At 39.2% G+C, this 19,384-nt stretch overlaps 1 protein-coding gene across 6 annotated transcripts in view; it reads right to left on the reverse strand.

The window, feature by feature from the left end:
* The window catches only part of ASCC1 (activating signal cointegrator 1 complex subunit 1), a 109,890-nt gene continuing 90,506 nt past the window's right edge, over window positions 1-19,384 (reverse strand). For 4 of the 6 annotated variants that reach the window (XM_059882556.1, XM_059882557.1, XM_010820597.4 and 1 more), the window contains 2 exons: window positions 1,811-1,967; window positions 1-763 (listed from right to left, as the gene is read on the reverse strand). In XM_059882556.1, the coding sequence (XP_059738539.1) occupies window positions 1,851-1,967 (117 nt within the window). In that variant the 3' untranslated portion in view covers window positions 1-763; window positions 1,811-1,850. Of the gene's footprint in view, window positions 764-1,414; window positions 1,968-19,384 lie in introns of all 6 variants that reach the window. The other 2 variants (XR_816208.4, XM_010820598.4) reach the window with 2 other exon arrangements.

Below are 19,384 nucleotides of genomic sequence, written 5' to 3' on the forward strand. Positions count from 1 at the left end.
TCACTTTAGAAATCCATTTATTCACAAATGATTTGTGCTGTTACAAGGATAACAAATCTGAGTGTTACATACAGTCTTAACCAGTTAGTGGCCTTATTAACACATGGGGTTCAGAATCAGACTTCTCAAACAGAAAATAATAATCAGGATGAGACTAAGTGGTGAAGGAAAGACAGAGGCCACGGAGGGAGGAAAGCTGTAGGGGGGCAGGGATGAGAGGTGACAGTGAGGCTGGGGCTCCCTAGCAGAGAAAGTGGCAGGGCTGACGGGTGGGGCTGAGCAGAGGAGCCCCCACCCTCTGCCGGTCTGCAGCAAAGGAGTGCCTTCTGTGGCTGACATTCTCCTGGGAAACTGCACAGTCCTGCTGATATCACCATTTCAACTGCTGCTGCCCTGGGAAGTAAACAGAAAAGAGCCAAATACTGCAGCTCCGTCAGTGGTATGGGAAGGCAAGGGCTGGGGTAGGGTGAAGAGACAGGAACTGAGAGAGCACAAAAGGGACCAACTTCAGAAGAAAAAGGACAGATCAAAGTAAGAGGCTGAAACCTTTACCAGTTATTTTGCTTAAGTTAAAGTTCTAAGTAGTAAAGGAACTGAAAGCGGGGTCTCAGATATTGGTACACCGACGTTCATAGGGCATTATTCACAACAGCCAAAAGGTGGAAGGAACCCAAGTGTCCATCGATGAAAGACTGGATAAACAAAATGCGGTACAATCGGCCCTCAACACATCCATGGATCCCACATCTGTGGAGTCAGTCAACTGTGGACCAAAAATATTCAGAAAGTTACAGAAAGGAAAACTTGAACTTACTGTGTGCTGGCAACTATTTACATGGCATTGTATTTGGTCATTATAAGTAATTTAGAAATGATTTAAAGTATCCAGGATGGTATGTATAAGTTATATGCAAATACTATACCATTTTATATAAGGGACTTGAGAATCCACAGATACAGAGGGAGGTCCTGGAACCAAAGAAACTGAGGGATGACTGTATCATCCAGTGGAATATTACTCATTCTTACCAAGGAAGGAAGTCCTGTAACATGCTACACATTGATAAACCCTGAGGGCATTATGTTAAGGAGAATAAGCCAGTCACAAAAAGATGAACAGTGTATGATTCCACTTATACAAGGTAGTCAAATGCATAGGAGTAGAAAGTAAAATGGTGGTTGCTGGGGGGCAGGGGGAAAAGAAGAGTTTTTTAATGAGTCCAGAGTTTCAGATTTGCAAGACGAAAGGTTCTGGAGATATTTCACAAGATGAATATAATTAACATTACTGAACTGTACACTTTTAAGTGGTTTAAGACTAAAGTTTATGTTCTGTGTTTTTTTACCACAATGAAAAAGAAATTCTGGGTACTGATTAAAAATTAGAGTGTAAGAGGAAGGGAAAAATACAAACCTTCTAGAATTTGTTGATATTTTATCTAGGTGGAGAGATTAATAAGATCACACATCTGTAATTCTCTTAAAGTATTAATATTAATACAAAAAAGTTTAAAGGCTGGGGCAAAATCAGTAGGTATGTAAGAAATACTATGAGTCTGAGCTCCAATGGGCTTCAGAGGTACATTTCCAGAGAAGAGCTTTGGAAAGAGAGGTAGATTATGAGAAAGATGAAGAGGCATATGTTACAGGCACATGTTCTCCCCACGCCCAAAACCATCCCGGCTGACTGCGGTGACTGTGGACAACCAGGAGGCACTGTGGCATCCTCGGGGAGCCGCCCAGGGAAGTTATCCCCAGTTTCCCACATCCCTCCTTGGCGCTTAAAGTGATGAGACTTCTCCCTCAGCACCTTGTGAGGATTTTAACTTCAGTGCTTCCCAAGATCCACCTCAGGAGAAGTCAATCTGTCCACAGGAGGCATAGTTTCCAAAGCTGTCCACTGTGAACCTCTGAGAGATGTGAATTGAATTGAGCTTTAGGGTACCAAAGTAGAAGTTCTCAAATAGCTGAAAAGGAAAAATAAAAAACCCAGAATGAATATCCAAAGAATATCACAGACAAAAATAGTAAACACCAGATTCTCTTGTAAAAATCTCTTGCTGTGTGTGTCCCCAACAATCCTAATAAACCTCTTATGCTTTGTTTCTCAGTATTCTCATCTGAAAAATGATCCTAGAGAGCAGGGATAGGAGTGGGATTGAGGAAAAAACAGCAACTCTTCGTCGACTGATTGAAAAGACTCCTCTGACAAAATGCACTAGAGAAAGAGGTCTGAGAAATCAACTCCAAAATGTATCTATTGAGGAGATACCACCAAGAACTTGTAACAAACATCCTGGGGCCATACCCTGATTCACATGGCCTAACAAAGCTGCTTCTATGGACTTTCAGTTACTGACCATGGGGAATGTTAGTTTTGTTACAGCCAGGATAAAATTTGATATAATACATTCCTCTACCTCGTCAACAACATTTATTAGAAACAGTGACTAAAATAAACAGAAGATAAGGTTCCTGCCCTACAAATGATTTTGATAACCTAGCGAGGAGTTCAGAACACTCTCACACAAAAAACAGCCAGGGAAACACTTCTATTCAATGATAATAACAAGTACAAATGATAATGTTTATCAAAAACCTTTCATTAGACTTTGGATTCAAGCCAGCATCTTAAAGTAAATGCTCTTTACTACAATTCTTTATTTTAAAAGCGTTCAGCTTTGTCAGAGGAAGGGATGAGCCACGTTATGAGAAAGACCTACTCCCATGATGAGCACATTTACAAGGCAGAATGCAAAATGACATCAGAATTCATCCCAAGAAAATTAAGCTACAATGCTTAGAGAAGGAGCATCAAAGAGCAAAGGGCTGCCCTTTTCCTGTTAGGATGCAAGAGTTGCTCTTTCTTAAATGTCAGCATGATCCCAAGAAAGCCTTTCAGTACGTGAACCAACAATGCTTGAGTAGAACCTAAGGCTGAGACCTTTGCACACTAGCAAGTGACTGTCTTGTCTCTTCATTTTTTACTCTCTACAGCCATGGACTTTAGCCGTTGTCACCTTTTCTCTTCCTGCAGTTAATCGCCTAGCAAAGTGCCTGGGGTTCATTAAAGGCTAACTTTATAAAGCCCAGTAAATATTGATTCTTCAACATGACATCAACTTGACCCCAAAGATCTATTTAGAGCTTATGCGCTGCATTGTCTTGTCTTTCAGAAAGGTGATCAGCTCCTGCCTACATTGATTTACACAATTAACTTCTCTTCCTGCCTTTGGCAGCATGTTCAAACCATATCCACACTTTTGTGTAAGAAAATACTGCCTGAAAGGTTTATTGGCTAATCCCCTTTGCTGAACATTAATTTGAAGTGAAAACCACGTCAACAAGACCGACAGATTTGTAGCTTTACAAACTGAAGCCTTCTAGGTACAAAAAAGACATAACCAAATGGGCAATAAAAAACAAGCCAAAAACAAAACTAAAAGGGAACTCATAATACTTTTAAAGAGTTACTTTTTAGGGATTAGCAGCCCATGGTTCTCCTCTTTGTGCCTATGTTTCCATGAGATGGAGACACCACAGCTAGGAGCTGGGAGGTACTTATCTCTGACTTCACTTTGGCATGATTTGACAGGGAGATTTCTCATGCTTTAGGTTTGAAGCAAAGAGTACATACAACTATAATGAAGTTAGCTGGGATGTGATTTCAATGCAGTAATTACAAAACTGAAGACTGAACACAAATTCTCTTGCTTCTCTAAAGCAAGAGCAGTGGGTGGGAAGAGTGAAGTCAGTCTAAACTTTCAACAGGCCATGTGGGAGCTGTGGACAGACACCACCACCCACAACACAAGACCATAAAGGGCAAGGACTCAAAAAGATGAATAAGTCAAAGTACCTTCCTTATAAACTGCAAAGCACTATTGAAAAGTAAATATTGCCTATGATGTTTACAACACGTCTCTGCTCTTTCTGAAGTGATGAAGTGAAGTGAAAGTCACTCAGTCATGTCCGACTCTGCAACCCTATGAACTGTACAGTTCATGGAATTCTCCAGGCCAGAATACTGGAGTGGCTAGCCTTTCCATCCTCCAGGGGATCTTCCCAATCCAGGGACTGAACCCAGGTGTCCCCCATTGCAGGCGCTTTTTTAACCTGTCCTTATTCTACCTTCATAGGTTGCCATCTTCTTCCACATAATCAAATGAATTTCTTATCCAAAGTCCCTACTGCACTGTCAAGCTTCATCTTGGCCTTTTCTGTCCCCATGTCCTTATTCTGTGTTATTTATGATGATTTAGTAACAATCTTTCATAGTTATTTTATGTTTAATCTTGTTATATCTTCAGTTTTAAGCTTTTATTTTAGTTCTACCAATTATTTCTAGTGATTCATTAAAATATAAGCACTCTGGAAGAAGGGTATTTTATGTTTGTCAAAGCTGAATTCCACTATATGCTGTAACTGTAGCCAGGAGACTGTATATGATCAATAAATATTTGTTGGATAAAATGACAACAAAAACAAATGTTGAAAATATCTGTGTACTTTGTGTTGGAAAAGAGAAAACATGGCCCTGTTTAGATGGGCATAAAGATTTTATTTATAGATCACTGCCTAGGAATCCTTGAGGACCTACTCAATGGTATTACTTCTAATTATACCTCAACTGAAGGTATATTTCAGTTGAATATGAAGAAAATTTTTATTAGTGAAGAAAAATTTTATTAGTAACAGAAATTTCATATATTCCTTTAAATTTCTATGTTTCTTATTTGTCAAAGCCTAGGCTTGACTCAAACTTTTGATCTGGAATGTCACTGAGCACCTGATGATGTGCATTTTTCTATAAAGAGGCATATAACATGGTGCTGTATCCCAGGCCATCTGGTTAGGGAGACGGGGTATGTGTCAGAAGAGAGGCATGTTGATGACACGGCTGTGTTTCACCCTGTGACAAGTTATTGTGTTATGTATTCAAGTAAAAAGTTTACCTAACACAATATAGACAGTAAAGGTTAAGTGTGGGAGGAGAGGCACAGGCAATCAGTAAATGCAATGGGAGGTAAGAAAACGATGGAGAGGGCTTGCTTTCTAGACAAGCCCTTTAGAAGAGACAGACACTGAGTTGGGCCTCATAGCAAGTCCAAGACTTAGAGAAGAGGAGGAGGGAGGGCAGCGTGAAAGCAGAAATGGGTCTGGAGGGCCAAGGAGATCGGTTTAGATGTATGCAGGGTTCCTAAAGAGAGGCAGTGAGAAGCACTAAGGCTAGAGACATAAGGAAGGTGAATCAGATTAAGGGAGGCAGGGGGCCTGAGGGTGGGATTCAGAAGTGAGACTTCATTCTAGATGGTGGGAACCACTGAAGGCTTCTGAGTAAGCTTGGGGCCCAAGATGAAAACCAAAGGAACTTAATCTGGGTGTGATATATATCACGCTAACTAGAGAAAGGAACAAGCAAATAAAGAAAAGGAGACGAGGGTAGTAGTTAAGTTGTGACATACTGAGTGTCTCTTGACTAAAAATAGTTAGTAGTGGGCCTAGAAAGATTGGAGCAGATGTGAAATACTATGAATGAAACACAGAACAGACTCTGTGATTTTCTGGATATGAAGGAGAATACAGGAGATGAGAAAAGTCATGGATGACAGGGTATGTGAGGGCATCAGAGATAGTAGCAGAATAATTCTGAGTGGAGCGATTTTATAGGAAAAACAGACAATTCAGGTCCGTATCTTTAGCTGTGTATCTCAAGCCCTTCTCCAACCACGGGTTTGCCTGGTATCCTCTGAGAATATAAATGAAAGGCATGAAATCTATAGCACAGTTAAGTGGAAGCACATCCCATAAAAAACTTTACAACTGTCCATTTTTTTTAAATTGAGTAGTAGTTCTCTATATATTAGGGAAATGAACTACTTGTGTGATGAATCACAAATATATTTTCCCCCCAGTTTGTCATCTGTCTTTTGACTTTACTTATGGTGATTTTTGCCATGTCAATTTAAACTTTTATAAACTCAAATATATCATAACAGGAGATTTTTAAAACAAAGTTACCTAATGCAAATACTGTTATATATTAAAACATCAAGGTGAACAACAAACATATAAGTGTTGACAATAACACTAATGAAATGAAGATCATAACAGCCAGAGTTTACTGAGTAACCATGCATGTCAGGCATTACACTTTGGGCTGTATGTGATTATCTAATGGCCTCCTCATTTTGGAGTTGAATGTGAAGTTTAAAAGGCTAAAGTAACCTGCCTAAGAATACACAGCAAGTAAACAGTAGAAAACTGACATTCATAAAGTTTGAAAAAGGGGAAAAAAAGGAAACTAAGATTAAAACTCAGAACTTATATACAAACCAGAAACAGACCCATAGACATAGAAAACAAATGTCTGGTTACCAAAGAGGAAAGTGGGGGAGAGATAAGTTAGGAATTTGGGATTAATCTATACACACTGCTGCTGGTGGTGCTGCTAAGTCACATCAGTCGTGTCTGACTCTGTGCAACCCCATAGACAGCAGCCCACCAGGCTCCCCCGTCCCTAGGATTCTCCAGGCTAGAACACTGCAGTGGGTTGCCATTTCCTTCTCCAATGCATGAAAGTGAAGTTGCTTAGTCATGTCCTACTCTTAGCAACCCCATGGACTGCAGCCTACCAGGCTCCTCTGTCCATGGGATTTTCCAGGCAAGAGTACTGGAGTGGGTTGCCATTGCCTTCTCTGAACCTATACACACTATTATATATAAAATAGATAACCAACAAGGACCTACTGTATAACACCAGGAACTATACTCAATATTGGGTGACAATCTACATGAGGAAATAATCTGGAAAAAAAAAAGATACACATGTATGCACAAGTGAATCACTTTACTGTATACCTGAAACAAACACAACATTGTAAATCAACTATACTTCAATTCCAGTAGTCATGTACAAATGTGAGAGTTGGACCATATAGAAGGCTGAGCATAGAAGAACTGATGCTTTCAAACTGTGGTGCTGGAGAAGACTCTTGAGAGTCCCTTGGACAGCAAGGAAATCAACTCTGAATATTCACTGGAAGGACTGATGCTGAAGTTGAAGCTCCAATACTTTGGCCACCTGATGCAAAGAACCAACTCACTGGAAAAGACCCTGATGCTGGGAAAGATTGAAGGCTGGAGGAGAAGGGGGTGATAGAGGAGGAGGTGGTTGGATGGCATCACCAATTCAATGGACATGAGTTTGAGCAAACTCCAGGAGATAGTGACGGAAAGGGAAGCCTAGAGTGCTGCAATTCATCGGGGTGCAAAGAGTTGGGCACGACCGAGTGACTGAACAACAACACTTTGATTAAAAAAAAAAAAAAAAAAGACTCCATGTTCATGGATTGGAAGAATCAATATAGTGAAAATGAGTATATTACCCAAAGCAATCTATAGATTCAATGCAATCCCTATCAAGCTACCAATGGTATTTTTCACAGAACTAGAACAAATAATTTCACAATTTGTATAGAAATACAAAAAACCTCAAATAGCCAAAGCAATCTTGAGAAAGAAGAATGGAACCGGAGGAATCAATCTGCCTGACTTCAGACTATACTACAAAGCTACAGTCATCAAGACAATATGGTACTTGCACAAAGACAGAAATATAGATCAATGGAACAAAATAGAAAACCCAGAGATAAATCCACACACCTGTGGACACCTTATCTTTGACAAAGGAGGCAAGAATATACAATGGAGAAAAGACAATCTCTTTAACAAGTGGTGCTGGGGAAACTGGTCAACTACCTGTAAAAGAATGAAACTAGAACACTTTCTAACACCATACACAAAAATAAACTCAAAATGGATTAACGATCTAAATGTAAGACCAGAAACTATAAAACTCCTAGAGGAAAACAAAGGCAAAACACTCCCTGACATAAATCACAGCAGGATCCTCTATGACCCACCTCTCAAAGTAAGAGAAATAAAAGCAAAAGTAAACAAATCGGACCTAATTAAACTTAAAAGCTTTTGCACAAGGAAGGGAACTATAAGCAAGGTGAAAAGACAGCCTTCAGAATGGGAGAAAATAATAGCAAATGAAGCAACTGACAAAGAATTAATCTCAAAAATATATAAGCAGCTCATGCAGCTTAATACCAGAAAAATAAATGACCCAATCAAAATATAGGCCAAAGAACGAAACAGACATTTCTCCAAAGAAGACACACAGATGACTAACAAACACATGAAAAGATGCTCAATATCACTCATCATCAGAGAAATGCAAATCAAAACCACAATGAGGTAACATCTCACAACGGTCAGAATGGCTGCTATCAAAAAGCCTACAAGCAATAAATGCTGGAGAGGGTGTGGAGAAAAGGGAACTCTCTTACACTGTTGGTGGGAATGCAAACTAGTATAGTCACTATGGAGAACAGTGTGGAGATTCCTTAAAAAACTGGAAATAGAACTGCCATATGATCCATGACCCAGCAATCCCACTGCTGGGCATACACACCCAAGAAACCGGAATTGAAAGAGACACGTGTACCCCAATGTTCACTGCAGCACTGCTTACAATAGCTAGGACATGGAACCAACCTAGATGTCCATCGGCAGACAAATGGATAAGAAAGCTGTGGTACATATACACAATGGAATATTACTCAGCTATTAAAAAGAATGCATTTGAATCAGTTCTAATGAGGTGGATGAAACTGGAGCCTGTTATACAGAGTGAAGTAAGTCAGAAAGAAAAACACCAATACAGTATATTAATGCATATATATAGAATTTAGAAAGATGGTAACAATGACCCTATATGCGAGACAGCAAAAGAGACACAGATATAAAGAACAGACTTTTGGACTCTGTGGGAGAAGGCAAGGGTGGGATGATTTAAGAGAATAGCATTGAAACATGCATATTACCATATGTGAAATAGATCACCAGTCCAAGTTCGATGCATGAAACACAGCACTCAAAGCCAGTGCACTGAGACAACCCTGAGGGATGGGATGGGGAGGGAGGTGGGAGGGGAGTTCAGGATGGGGGACACATAAACTCCCATGGCTGATTCATGTCAATGTATGGCAAAAACCACTACAATGCTGTAAAGTAATTATTAGCCTCCAACCAAAATAAATAAATTAAAAAAAAAAAAAAAGACTCAAACTCAGGCAGCCTAACTCTAGAGTCTAAGCTCTTTAACCTCTGCACTCTTTCCTAGTAGATGAGATCCCTTAAAACCTGGCCCTGTTAAACAAGAGAGGAAGCTTGACTCACAAAACTCCCAAAAGCTGAGATGAACATATTCTCTCCTTGTCATTTCTACTTTCACTGTAATCTCTTATTTTGGACCTGGTTTAAGAATCAGTGGCTCTAGTTCAGCTATAAGAATTTTAATTGAATTCTGGTTGAAAATAAGCACAAATCAACTAAATGGCTCCATTTAATTAGATACCTGAATGGAGAAGAAGAAAAAGCTTAAACTACAAGTTTAGAAAAGAGAAACTTGGTTGCTCCTTTTAGGCTAACATAGCCCAAGAAGAGCAAAGTGGTCTATTGTTTAGAAAATAAAAGATAGAACAGGAAAATTTTAAATTCAAAAAGAATTACAGCAAGGTATTTAAATCATGTTGAGTTTTTTCTCCTGACTGTTGTTTTATAACAATTCCTTGGGGATTTTGAAACCTAAACCTTTTTCTTTCTGAAAACATTTCTTTCTGATGCGCACACACATAGAGCCCTGCTGTGCTGGAAGCCAGTATTTTTTGAAGTCTGCCATAAAGGAATAAAACAATGAACAGCTGCACAAAACTATAAATATTTGATGAGAAAATAAAAACAGAGTTTAAGACCGCCAATATTTGCAACATCACTTGTAAGTAATATGTACTAATTTGGACAATTTAAGAAGAAAATTTAAAACTTAAGTATGACATTTGAAAAATGTCAACCACACGGTTGCTACCCTTTATTGACTACACTACTACTCACAGTTATCTTCAGAAAATTAAACAAAGTTTTCCTATTACCGAGTAAAGAGAGAAATGTGGACCACCAAGATGAAAAGGTTTTTGGTCAAAACCAAAGCTTCCTTGACAGAATCTCAAGACCAAGATCTAACCATCTTGGTGTGCCCTGCTCACATGATCTGTGAAGCCTACCATGTTTTAGTTTGTACATGGTTGTTTCCTAGGGAGAACACAGAAGGAATTATTATTTCTGGTAGTATAGTGGTATACACTGAAAGAAAGCAAAGAGCAAGACTTCAGGGCTAATTGTGGTCATTTTTCCTCGCTCTCATTTCAGACCTTCTACTCCTTCCTCTCAGGCTCCGTGACACAACCATAAAATACCAGAAATAATTCCACATGTGACGAGGCTGAAAAGATGAGTCTGAAAATCTCAGTGAGAAGTGGGGAGGAGGGTGGAGAGGAACCTTCTCATGTCTACAATCTCAAGCTACAGAACTGAATGAATGGCCAATCTTCAACAGCATAATGACAGACATGTTGGAGATCCCTGTCTATTGGACTTCCCAAATAAGGCCCACTCTCTTTCTTCAATCTTAGACAAAGTAGTGGCCACTCTCTTCAAAGATTTCTCCTTTAAGAAAATCTATTTCTTGTGCTAGGTAGACTCAGCGAGCTATTTGCTGTCTAATATGACTTCAAAAAGAGGAAATTCAGTTTTGAAGTCTAAAATGAAGATTCAAAATACGTAATTCCTGGCAAAAGAAATAAAAGCCAAAAAAAAAAAAAAAAGAAATAAAAGCCAAAATAAACAAATGACATCTAATTAAACTTAAAAGCTTTGCGTAACAAAGGAAATCAATGACAAAATGAAAAGACAACCTAATGAATGGGACAAAGTATTTGCAAATGATATGGCTGATAAGGGGTTAATATCCAAAATAAGTAAACAGCTCATACAACTCAGTAACAACCAAAAAAAAAAAAAAAATTAAACAATGGGCAGAAGACCTGAATAGACATCTTCCCAAAAAAGACATACAGATGATTAAAAGGCACATGAAAAGATGTTCAACTTCATTCGTTATTAGACAAATGAAATGCAGATGGAAACAACAATAAGATAACACCTCACACTTGTTAGAATGGCTGCCATCAAAAAGTCAGTAACAAATGCTGATGAGGATGTGGAGAAAAGGGAACCTCCTATACTGTTGGTGGGAATGTAAACTGGTCCAGCCACTATGTAAACTGGCACATCAGGCATGCGGGTTCCTTATAAAACTGAAACAGAGTATGACCCAGGCATTCAACTTCTGGGTATATATTTAAAAAAATTTTTAAACACCAATTCAAAAAAATACATGCACATTAATATTCATAGCAGCACTGTTACATAATAGCCAAGAAATGAAAGCAAAGTGAGTATCCATCAGTAGATGAATAAATAAAGAAGATGTGGTGTATCTAATATATATATATATATATACACACACACACATACACACACACATCATACATATACACATAAATGTGTGTGTGTGTGTATATACAGGAATATTACTCTGCCATAAAAAGAATGAAATTATGTCATTTGCAACAACATGCATAAACCTAGAGAGTACTATACTTAACTTATATATGTCAGGCAGAAAAAGACAAATTTGTATGCTATCACTTATATATAAAATCTAAAAAATAAAACAAATATACACAGCAAAATAGAAACAGACTCACAGATACAGAAAACAGATTAGTGGATACCAGTGTGGCAAGGAAGAGGGAAGGGGCAAGATAGGGATATAAGATTAAAAGACACAAAATACTATGTATAAAGTAGATAAACAACAAAGATATATCATATACTATAGGGAATCATAGCCATTACTTTGAAATAACTTTAAAGGGAGTATAATCTATAAAAATACTGAATCACTCTGCTGTACACCTGAAACTAACATAATATTGTAAACCAACTATATATATAGTTTTTAAATGTAAGTCCTATGAAATTTATAGTCATTCTTGATATATGCGAGTTAAACTAACTCTTAGAACATAATCTGGTGCAATTGAAAATAATACTAGTATTCAATTAATGCAAGTATTTAGAAGGACAGAGTGGGTCCTGTTTCTCCCCCAACAAAGGATGATCTTTATTGTTTCCATGTATGGCAATTAGACTTTTGAAGCCTAAAGTACACAGGGATAGCAAATGCACACTACTTTGAAGTTTTCCCAGTGTTTTTCTTCTATAATCTGTTTTACCAACTTCTATTTCTCACAATTACCTCCTGTTTACAGATAAAAGTAACAGTAATAACACCATTTTGTACTTAATTGTAATGCTCACCCACTTCCCTCCTTACCAGGGATGGTATGAGGATGAATGGAAGACAGTCTGACAAACACTTTGAGCTCTTTGGAAGGCACTCCTGCAGGAAGCCTTGCTGAGGCTAAATAACACCTTTCATCTAAGGATCTATAAGAATCTCACAAAGCCCAGATCATTAACCCTTCCAAAAATCACTGTGACATAAACCAGAGCTCAGCGATACTATCCTCATTTAAATAAGATAAGAAACAGAGACAGGCTAGGACCACAAACACTGTGATATAAATTTAACAGTTTCTGGGAGCAGGCCTAAAACATAGGCCAGCAGCAGGCCATGTCTACATGGCAGTGTGCATTTCTCTCACAATCTGAGTAACAAATCTGTACGGAAGAACAATAAGTGGGGAAGAAGTTCCATTTGTGGGCTATGGGTATGCAATCTGACAGCAAAGGAAGTGGTCACTTGGATTTGTGGCCATGAAAGAGAAATAAGTAATGTGAAAAAACTTTAATCATAGCCCTTGGAGGATCCTAATTGAAAACAACAAAATAAATACTGGTATACTTCACAAGTATTCTTCACCCAATTGGCCTCTAGGTACAATAATAAAAAGACTCAGACAGTAAACAGAAAGATGTGGACATCAGACTGACTAAGAAGATAAAAATTTGAAAAATACCACACAGCTTTTCATATGCTATATTGCTAATCTCACTTAAGAGTTGGGATCACAAATAAGTTTCTTTTCCCACAAGTAAGTTTTGTTTCAAAGTCTTATTTGTTAAAATCCCCCAAACCTTAAAAAATGATTCTGAGTTCTGTCAAGGAACCCAGCAATTCCAACCTTCAAGCCTTCCTGGACCTTGCATTTTCCTTCTGGCTATGTGTGACATTACTTCAAAGAGAGCAAATATGAGAGATGCAAAGACACAAGAAGGAAAATGATGATCTGACATCTCAGGTCCAAAACACCTTCCATCCACGAAAAAAATATTCATATAGGCTGCACTCACATGGATTCTTTCTAAATCTTCATGGAAGAATACAATGGAGTCTATTCACACTGAGGTAAGCCATGTCCCTCCAAACACACACAAACACATACAACTTCACCTGGAAACCAAAGATAGAAACTTCTTTTTTACTGAAGAGAGAAATCAAAACAGTTCTTAGGGCAAACGAGACTTCAGTGCTTTCCTGTCAATAACCACACAGCTACTCTATCCCTCAATTTTTCCATCTTTACACATGGACAACACCTTACAAGGATATTCTGTAGTTACAGGAAGATAAATTATCAATGTATTTTGAGCTCTATTATTGTCACTCACCAACTAAAACCTCCAATGCATCATCACAGGACAAAAAGCAGCTTCCTTAAAAGAAAGTAAGAAAAGTCAAGTAGGAACTCTGATAGCTTACAGTCTCTGCAGTCATCAACTGGTCTCATGGGGCTGTAATATTTTTAAAGAATGGAGCAGAAACATCTACTTCAGAATAAAAGACAATGTGGCTGTTAGATGGTTACTCTCCCAGTCTTTTCCAAATACAGCCCTAACTCCACCTCAGATACCACATCTAATCTGAAATCTGAGACTACAGTAATCAGTGGTGAGACAGCCAATAATAACAGCTAATAATAGCCAATAAAAATGGGACATAATGTGTTTCCAGGAGGCCAGGGGCACCTCAGAGCCAAGGAACAAGTCAAGGCCAGTCTGTGTGAGAAGTAATCCTTATCGTCAATTACCTCTGTAATCAGAGGACTCAGCCGCAATTTTCCAACCCTATTAACACATCACTCCTGCTTTGGCACCTCCATTACATCAGTACCAAAAAGCTTGCATGTCACCAGAGCTGAAGTCTCATCTCCACTGACTTCAATGACATGGGAACGTCATCAGGCTGCGCACACAGAAGAGGAATGTGAACTTCCCTCATTGATTCTGCTCCCAAGCCATGTGCCTGTCTTGGCTGCAGTGAGCATGAGGAATGTTATGAGGAGCCTGACCTGAGGAGCCATCAGGCAGAAGCCAGACAAAACAGCCAAGGAATGAAGGCTTTAAAACCTCCTTCAAATAATTTCGCAGGGTTGCACTTCTGGATATGTGGCCTGAGCCTCCCTGCTGACGTGAGGATTATCAAGTTTAAGACTCAGCTGGTAAGGTCAAATGACCTATTAAGAGAGTGAATTAAAACCGTTCTATACAAACAGAATGCCAGGCAGTTCTGCTGAGCATCTCAATACTCAAAATGCCAAGGGACTTCCCCTCCTCTCCCTTCCCTTTTCGGTTTTTAAAAGTAGCAAGAAAAAAAATGTGGGGTGGAGGTAGGAGGCAGGAAGAGAGAAGAGGCTGTGCTGACACGGCTGAAGAACCCGACCTCGTCTCAGCACACACCAGCACGCTCTGCCAGTTTCCACAGCACCATGCAGAATTAGCATCAGAGAGAGGCCGCTGGGATTCAGTTTGGTGCAAAATTACTTCCGGAGAAAGCTTTGCCTTCAGGCATGGATATTATTGCTTCTTCAGGGCAAAACTGCCCCAGGTGGCTGCTGGCGAGCAGGAACTCTTCAATGCCCTAAGCCTGTGCCCACCAACCCTAAGGGCAGATGCCCTTTCAGAATCTAGGTTGTTTCCACAGATAAATTCTTTCCTTCAGAAGGCGGCGACCTAATGCTCATTCAAATGTGTTTCAACTCTTACTTTCAGCTTGGTCATCTTCCCTCAGGGATTACTCATAACTGTCCCTCAAACAATAGCAACAGGAGGTAAGTGTTTGATCTTTGTATCATACATATCATACAGGAGAAAGGAAGTGCGAGTCAGCAGAAAGGGGCAGAGATGATTTCTGCTCAGCCTGGGGGTTCTCTGGGCAAGCAGCTTTAGGCTGGCAGGGCACAAATATGCTGACTATTGTGTCAAGTGACAAATTGGGAAAAAGAACAATGAGATGGGAGAAAAGGCCATCAGGTGCAGCCACCTCCTCTCCAACTTTTCCAATGGGAGAACAGCAATCAGAAAAGTTGAAAGAGCAAATCAGAGGCCCCTTGGCAACATCAGGCACTGGCAAGAGTATATAGACATATAAATAGGAGCTGTCTAAAAAATAGCTGGGTTTGAAATGCTTCCTTGGAAGATGGGAGAGAGGCTGCCACATGTTATCTTAGATTTTCAACTAAATTATCTTATCTTATTAGACAACAAAACATGAAATATTCTGTCCTCTGTCAGGACCATAGGAGACCTGCTTTCAGTAGCACCAATGTAACATTATCTATTATGACACACTCTTATCTGTAATCGAGTCCAGATGGCCTCCTTCCCTTCTGCTAAGGTGTGGGCTAAATGCCAAATAAGCAAAAGGCCTTGGGACAGGGGTAGGGTTATCACTCCCACCCCGCCAACACACTTCAGGGGTTGCAAGACCTCTACAATTTAAGGAACTGGTATCAATGTTTTAACTTACAACTGAGAGAACAAACTTTGAACTAGAGTTCTGAATGATTTATATTTTGTTTTTCTACTTTTATTTTGTAATAGTAATGTCCACCTATGAGCATTAATTCTAAAATTGCTTCATCACTGAGTTATGGGAAAGAGGACATTATTTCTTAAGAAATCATCACAGTTTCATGGCATCATGAACTTCACTCTCATTTCTTTATCTCTTCCCATGATGTCCTCCAACATTTGGAATAACACTTAGACATTTGTTGGCACCAAGCCACCTAATCTAACATGGTTTCATTTGGCCTGGTCTCTAAACAATAGGCTGACTCAAAAAAGACAGTGCCCTGCCACCATCTCTAGGTACAGATTTATGCTGGCTTGTTGTTGGTCAGTTGCCAAGTCGTGTCCGACTCTTTAAGACCCCATGAACTGTAGCATGCCAGGCTCCTCTGTCCTCCACTATCTCCCAGAATTTGCTCAAATTTATATCCATTGAGTTGGTGATACTATTAATAACTAACCATCTCATCCTCTGCTGCCCTCTTCTCCTTTTGCCTTCAGTCTTTCCCAGCATCAGATTCTTTGCAGTGTGTTTACATTGTAGCTAAAAAACCACAATGGAATATATAATTCATGCCCATATAATGCATACAATGGAATATTATATGGGCATGTAAACATATAGTGGAATATTAGTCAGTCTTAAAAAAAACTAGATCCTGATACATGCTACAATGTGGATGAAACTTGGAAATGTTATAGGATTAAAATAAACCAGAAACAAGGAAAATATTGTATAATTCCACTCATATGCGGTACATATAGGAGCCAAATTCACAGACAGAAAGCAGAATAATGAGTGCTAAGGGCGGAGGAGAGGGGAGAATAAAGTTACTGTTTAATGGGTACAGAGTTTCAACTTGGGATGATCCAGTTCTGGAGCTGGATGGTAGTGATGGTTATAGGACAGTGTGATGGGGTTATTAATGCCACTGAATTATATACTTAAAATGGTTAACATGGTGAATCTTATGTATATTTTACCGCAACTGAAAAACCCCATAAAACTCAATGGATCCAAGTGAATCATAACCCAACTCCCTTCATTTGTAAAGTACACCCAAATTAATATACTAGACCCCTAGAAATGAATATATAAAAGAGATGAATATTTCCCACAATAATAACAAGTACACTGTTCAAAGAGTTCACAGCAATGGGATCAGAGAGACCAACTGAATATCTGTCCCCATCTCCCAGAAATACAGCAAACAGTAGCTTAGTGTTTTACATTGAGGAGGGATTCAATAAAATATTTTTCATTCTGATAAAACACAGAAGCGATTTTAAGAAAAGTAATTTTAACCAAATAATTACTTTCTACTCTCACTGTCTTCTCCTATTTCTTGTCATCACATAGGTTAGGCTTTCCAAACCTGTCATTCCCTGCCTGAGCCAAGACAAGGCATGAAGTATCCCAGAACCATGGCAAAGACGAACAGCCAATAAACAGAAATTCAAAAGAGAGTGAAGGGAGGAAAAAACATCTTGTATAAACAGACAGCAACAGACCAGGGAGGGTGCATCTTTCTAGAATGGATGCTGGCTCTGTCAAAATCAGCTAAGAGCTTGTTTTCCAGTTTCATTTTAAGAACGGTTTTGCCTCACTGACAGTCATATTTTTGGGTGCCCTCATTAGTGTTTTAAGACTTCACTTTCCAGGCAAAGTGACACATGAAGCAAATTCAGATGATAAGTTTTGGTGAAATCCTACTTGGATTTAAATTGTCCCCCTGCCCCCAACCTAATAATCTAAAACAAGAAATGTACCAAACCAAATTGAAGCGCTTCAAACTGTACTTTTCCTTATATATCTGATGCGCCTATCACTTGGCAGAAGCCTTTCAGATTTTTAACATAAAACATATTATTTCTATTACTAGCAAAATATGAAAAGCCCCTAATGATTTCTTACATCTCCCATTTGCTTAAGTTTCATTCTGTAATCATCAAGAATGAAGGCTGAGCCACACTTTATCACTAACACAGCAAAGCAAGAGAGGCCATATTGTGGCAAGGTGTCTTATCACAGGTTCCTTCCTATATGTCACATTTTTCTGATAGTCATGCTAGTAATATATTTGGGACTGATTTACGTAAAAGTTCACTGGCATTTACTCTTCATTCAATATTTTTTATTAATACATTCTGCAATAAGGCATAAATGAAAATGTGAAAGAAATCACTGTTCATGTTTCAAGTTAATCAGTGTACACAATGGGCTTCCTTGGTGGCTCAGACACTAAACAACCTGCCTGAAATGCAGGAGACCTGGGTTCAATTGCTGGGTCAGAAAAATCCCCTGCAGAAGGGAATGGCTACCCACTCCAGTATTCTTGCCTGGAAAATTCCATGGAGAGAGGAGCCTGGTAGACTATAGTACATGGGGTTGCAAAGAGCTGGACACGAAAAGTGACTAATACATTCACTTTTTCACTTTCACAGACAAACACAAGACTAATTTTGGATGTATTTTGAAATAAAAGAAATTTAAGTGTAAATTCAAGCTCAAAATTATTCCTATCAGCTGAACTTTGCTGATGTGAAGTAATAAAGTTACAGTCAAATTTAACTGGAAAATAAACTTATCAACAGAGGATTGTGACTCTGGGCTCTCTTTTCTGCAATTTAATAAACTAATTTTTAAAAAATATTTGCTTGAAAAGAGTTAACAAAAATGCAATAGGATTGACGGCTGTTAACTCAATACTTATGACATAAATAATATATCTTGTCAGTCAGTTCAGTCGCTCAGTCGTGTCCGACTCTTTGCGAACCCACAAACCACAGCAGGTCAGGCCTCCCTGTCCATCACCAACTCCCGGATTCCACCCAAACCCATGTCCATCGAGTCAATGATGCCATCCAACCATCTCATCCAACCTTCTCCTCCTACCCTCAATCTTCCCCAGCATCAGGGTCTTTTCAAATGAGTCAGCTCTTCGCATCAGGTGGCCAAAGCACTGGAGTTTCAGCTTCAACATCAGTCCTTCCAATGAACACCCAGGACTGATCTCCTTTAGGATGGACTGGTTGGATCTCCTTGCAGTCCAAGGGACTCTCAAGAGTCTTCTCCAACACCACAGTTCAAAAGCATCAATTCTTCGGCGCTCAGCTTTCTTTATAGTCCAACTCTCACATCCATACATGACCACTGGAAAAACCAAAGCCTTGACTAGACGGACCTTTGTTGGCAAAGTAATGTCTCTGCTTTTTAATATGCTGTCTAGGTTGGTCATAACTTTCCTTCCAAGGAGTAAGCGTCTTTTAATTTTATGGCTGCAGTCACTATCTGCAGTGATTTCGGAGCCCAAAAAAATAGAGTCTGACACTGTTTCCACTGTTTCCCCATCTATTTCCCATGAAGTGATGGGACCGGATGCCATGATCTTTGTTTTCTGAATGTTGAGCTTTAAGCCAACTTTTTCACTCTCCTCTTTCACTTTCATCAAGAGGCTCTTCAGTTCCTCTTCACGTTCTTCCATAAGGGTGGTGTCATCTGCATATCTGAGGTTATGATATTTCTCCTGGCAATCTTGATTCCAGCTTGTGCTTCTTCCAGCCCAGCGTTTCTCATGATGTCCTCTGCATAGAA

This window comes from Bos taurus, chromosome 28 (genome assembly GCF_002263795.3).
Source record: "Bos taurus isolate L1 Dominette 01449 registration number 42190680 breed Hereford chromosome 28, ARS-UCD2.0, whole genome shotgun sequence".
In the NCBI taxonomy this organism is placed as follows: Eukaryota; Metazoa; Chordata; class Mammalia; order Artiodactyla; family Bovidae; genus Bos; species Bos taurus.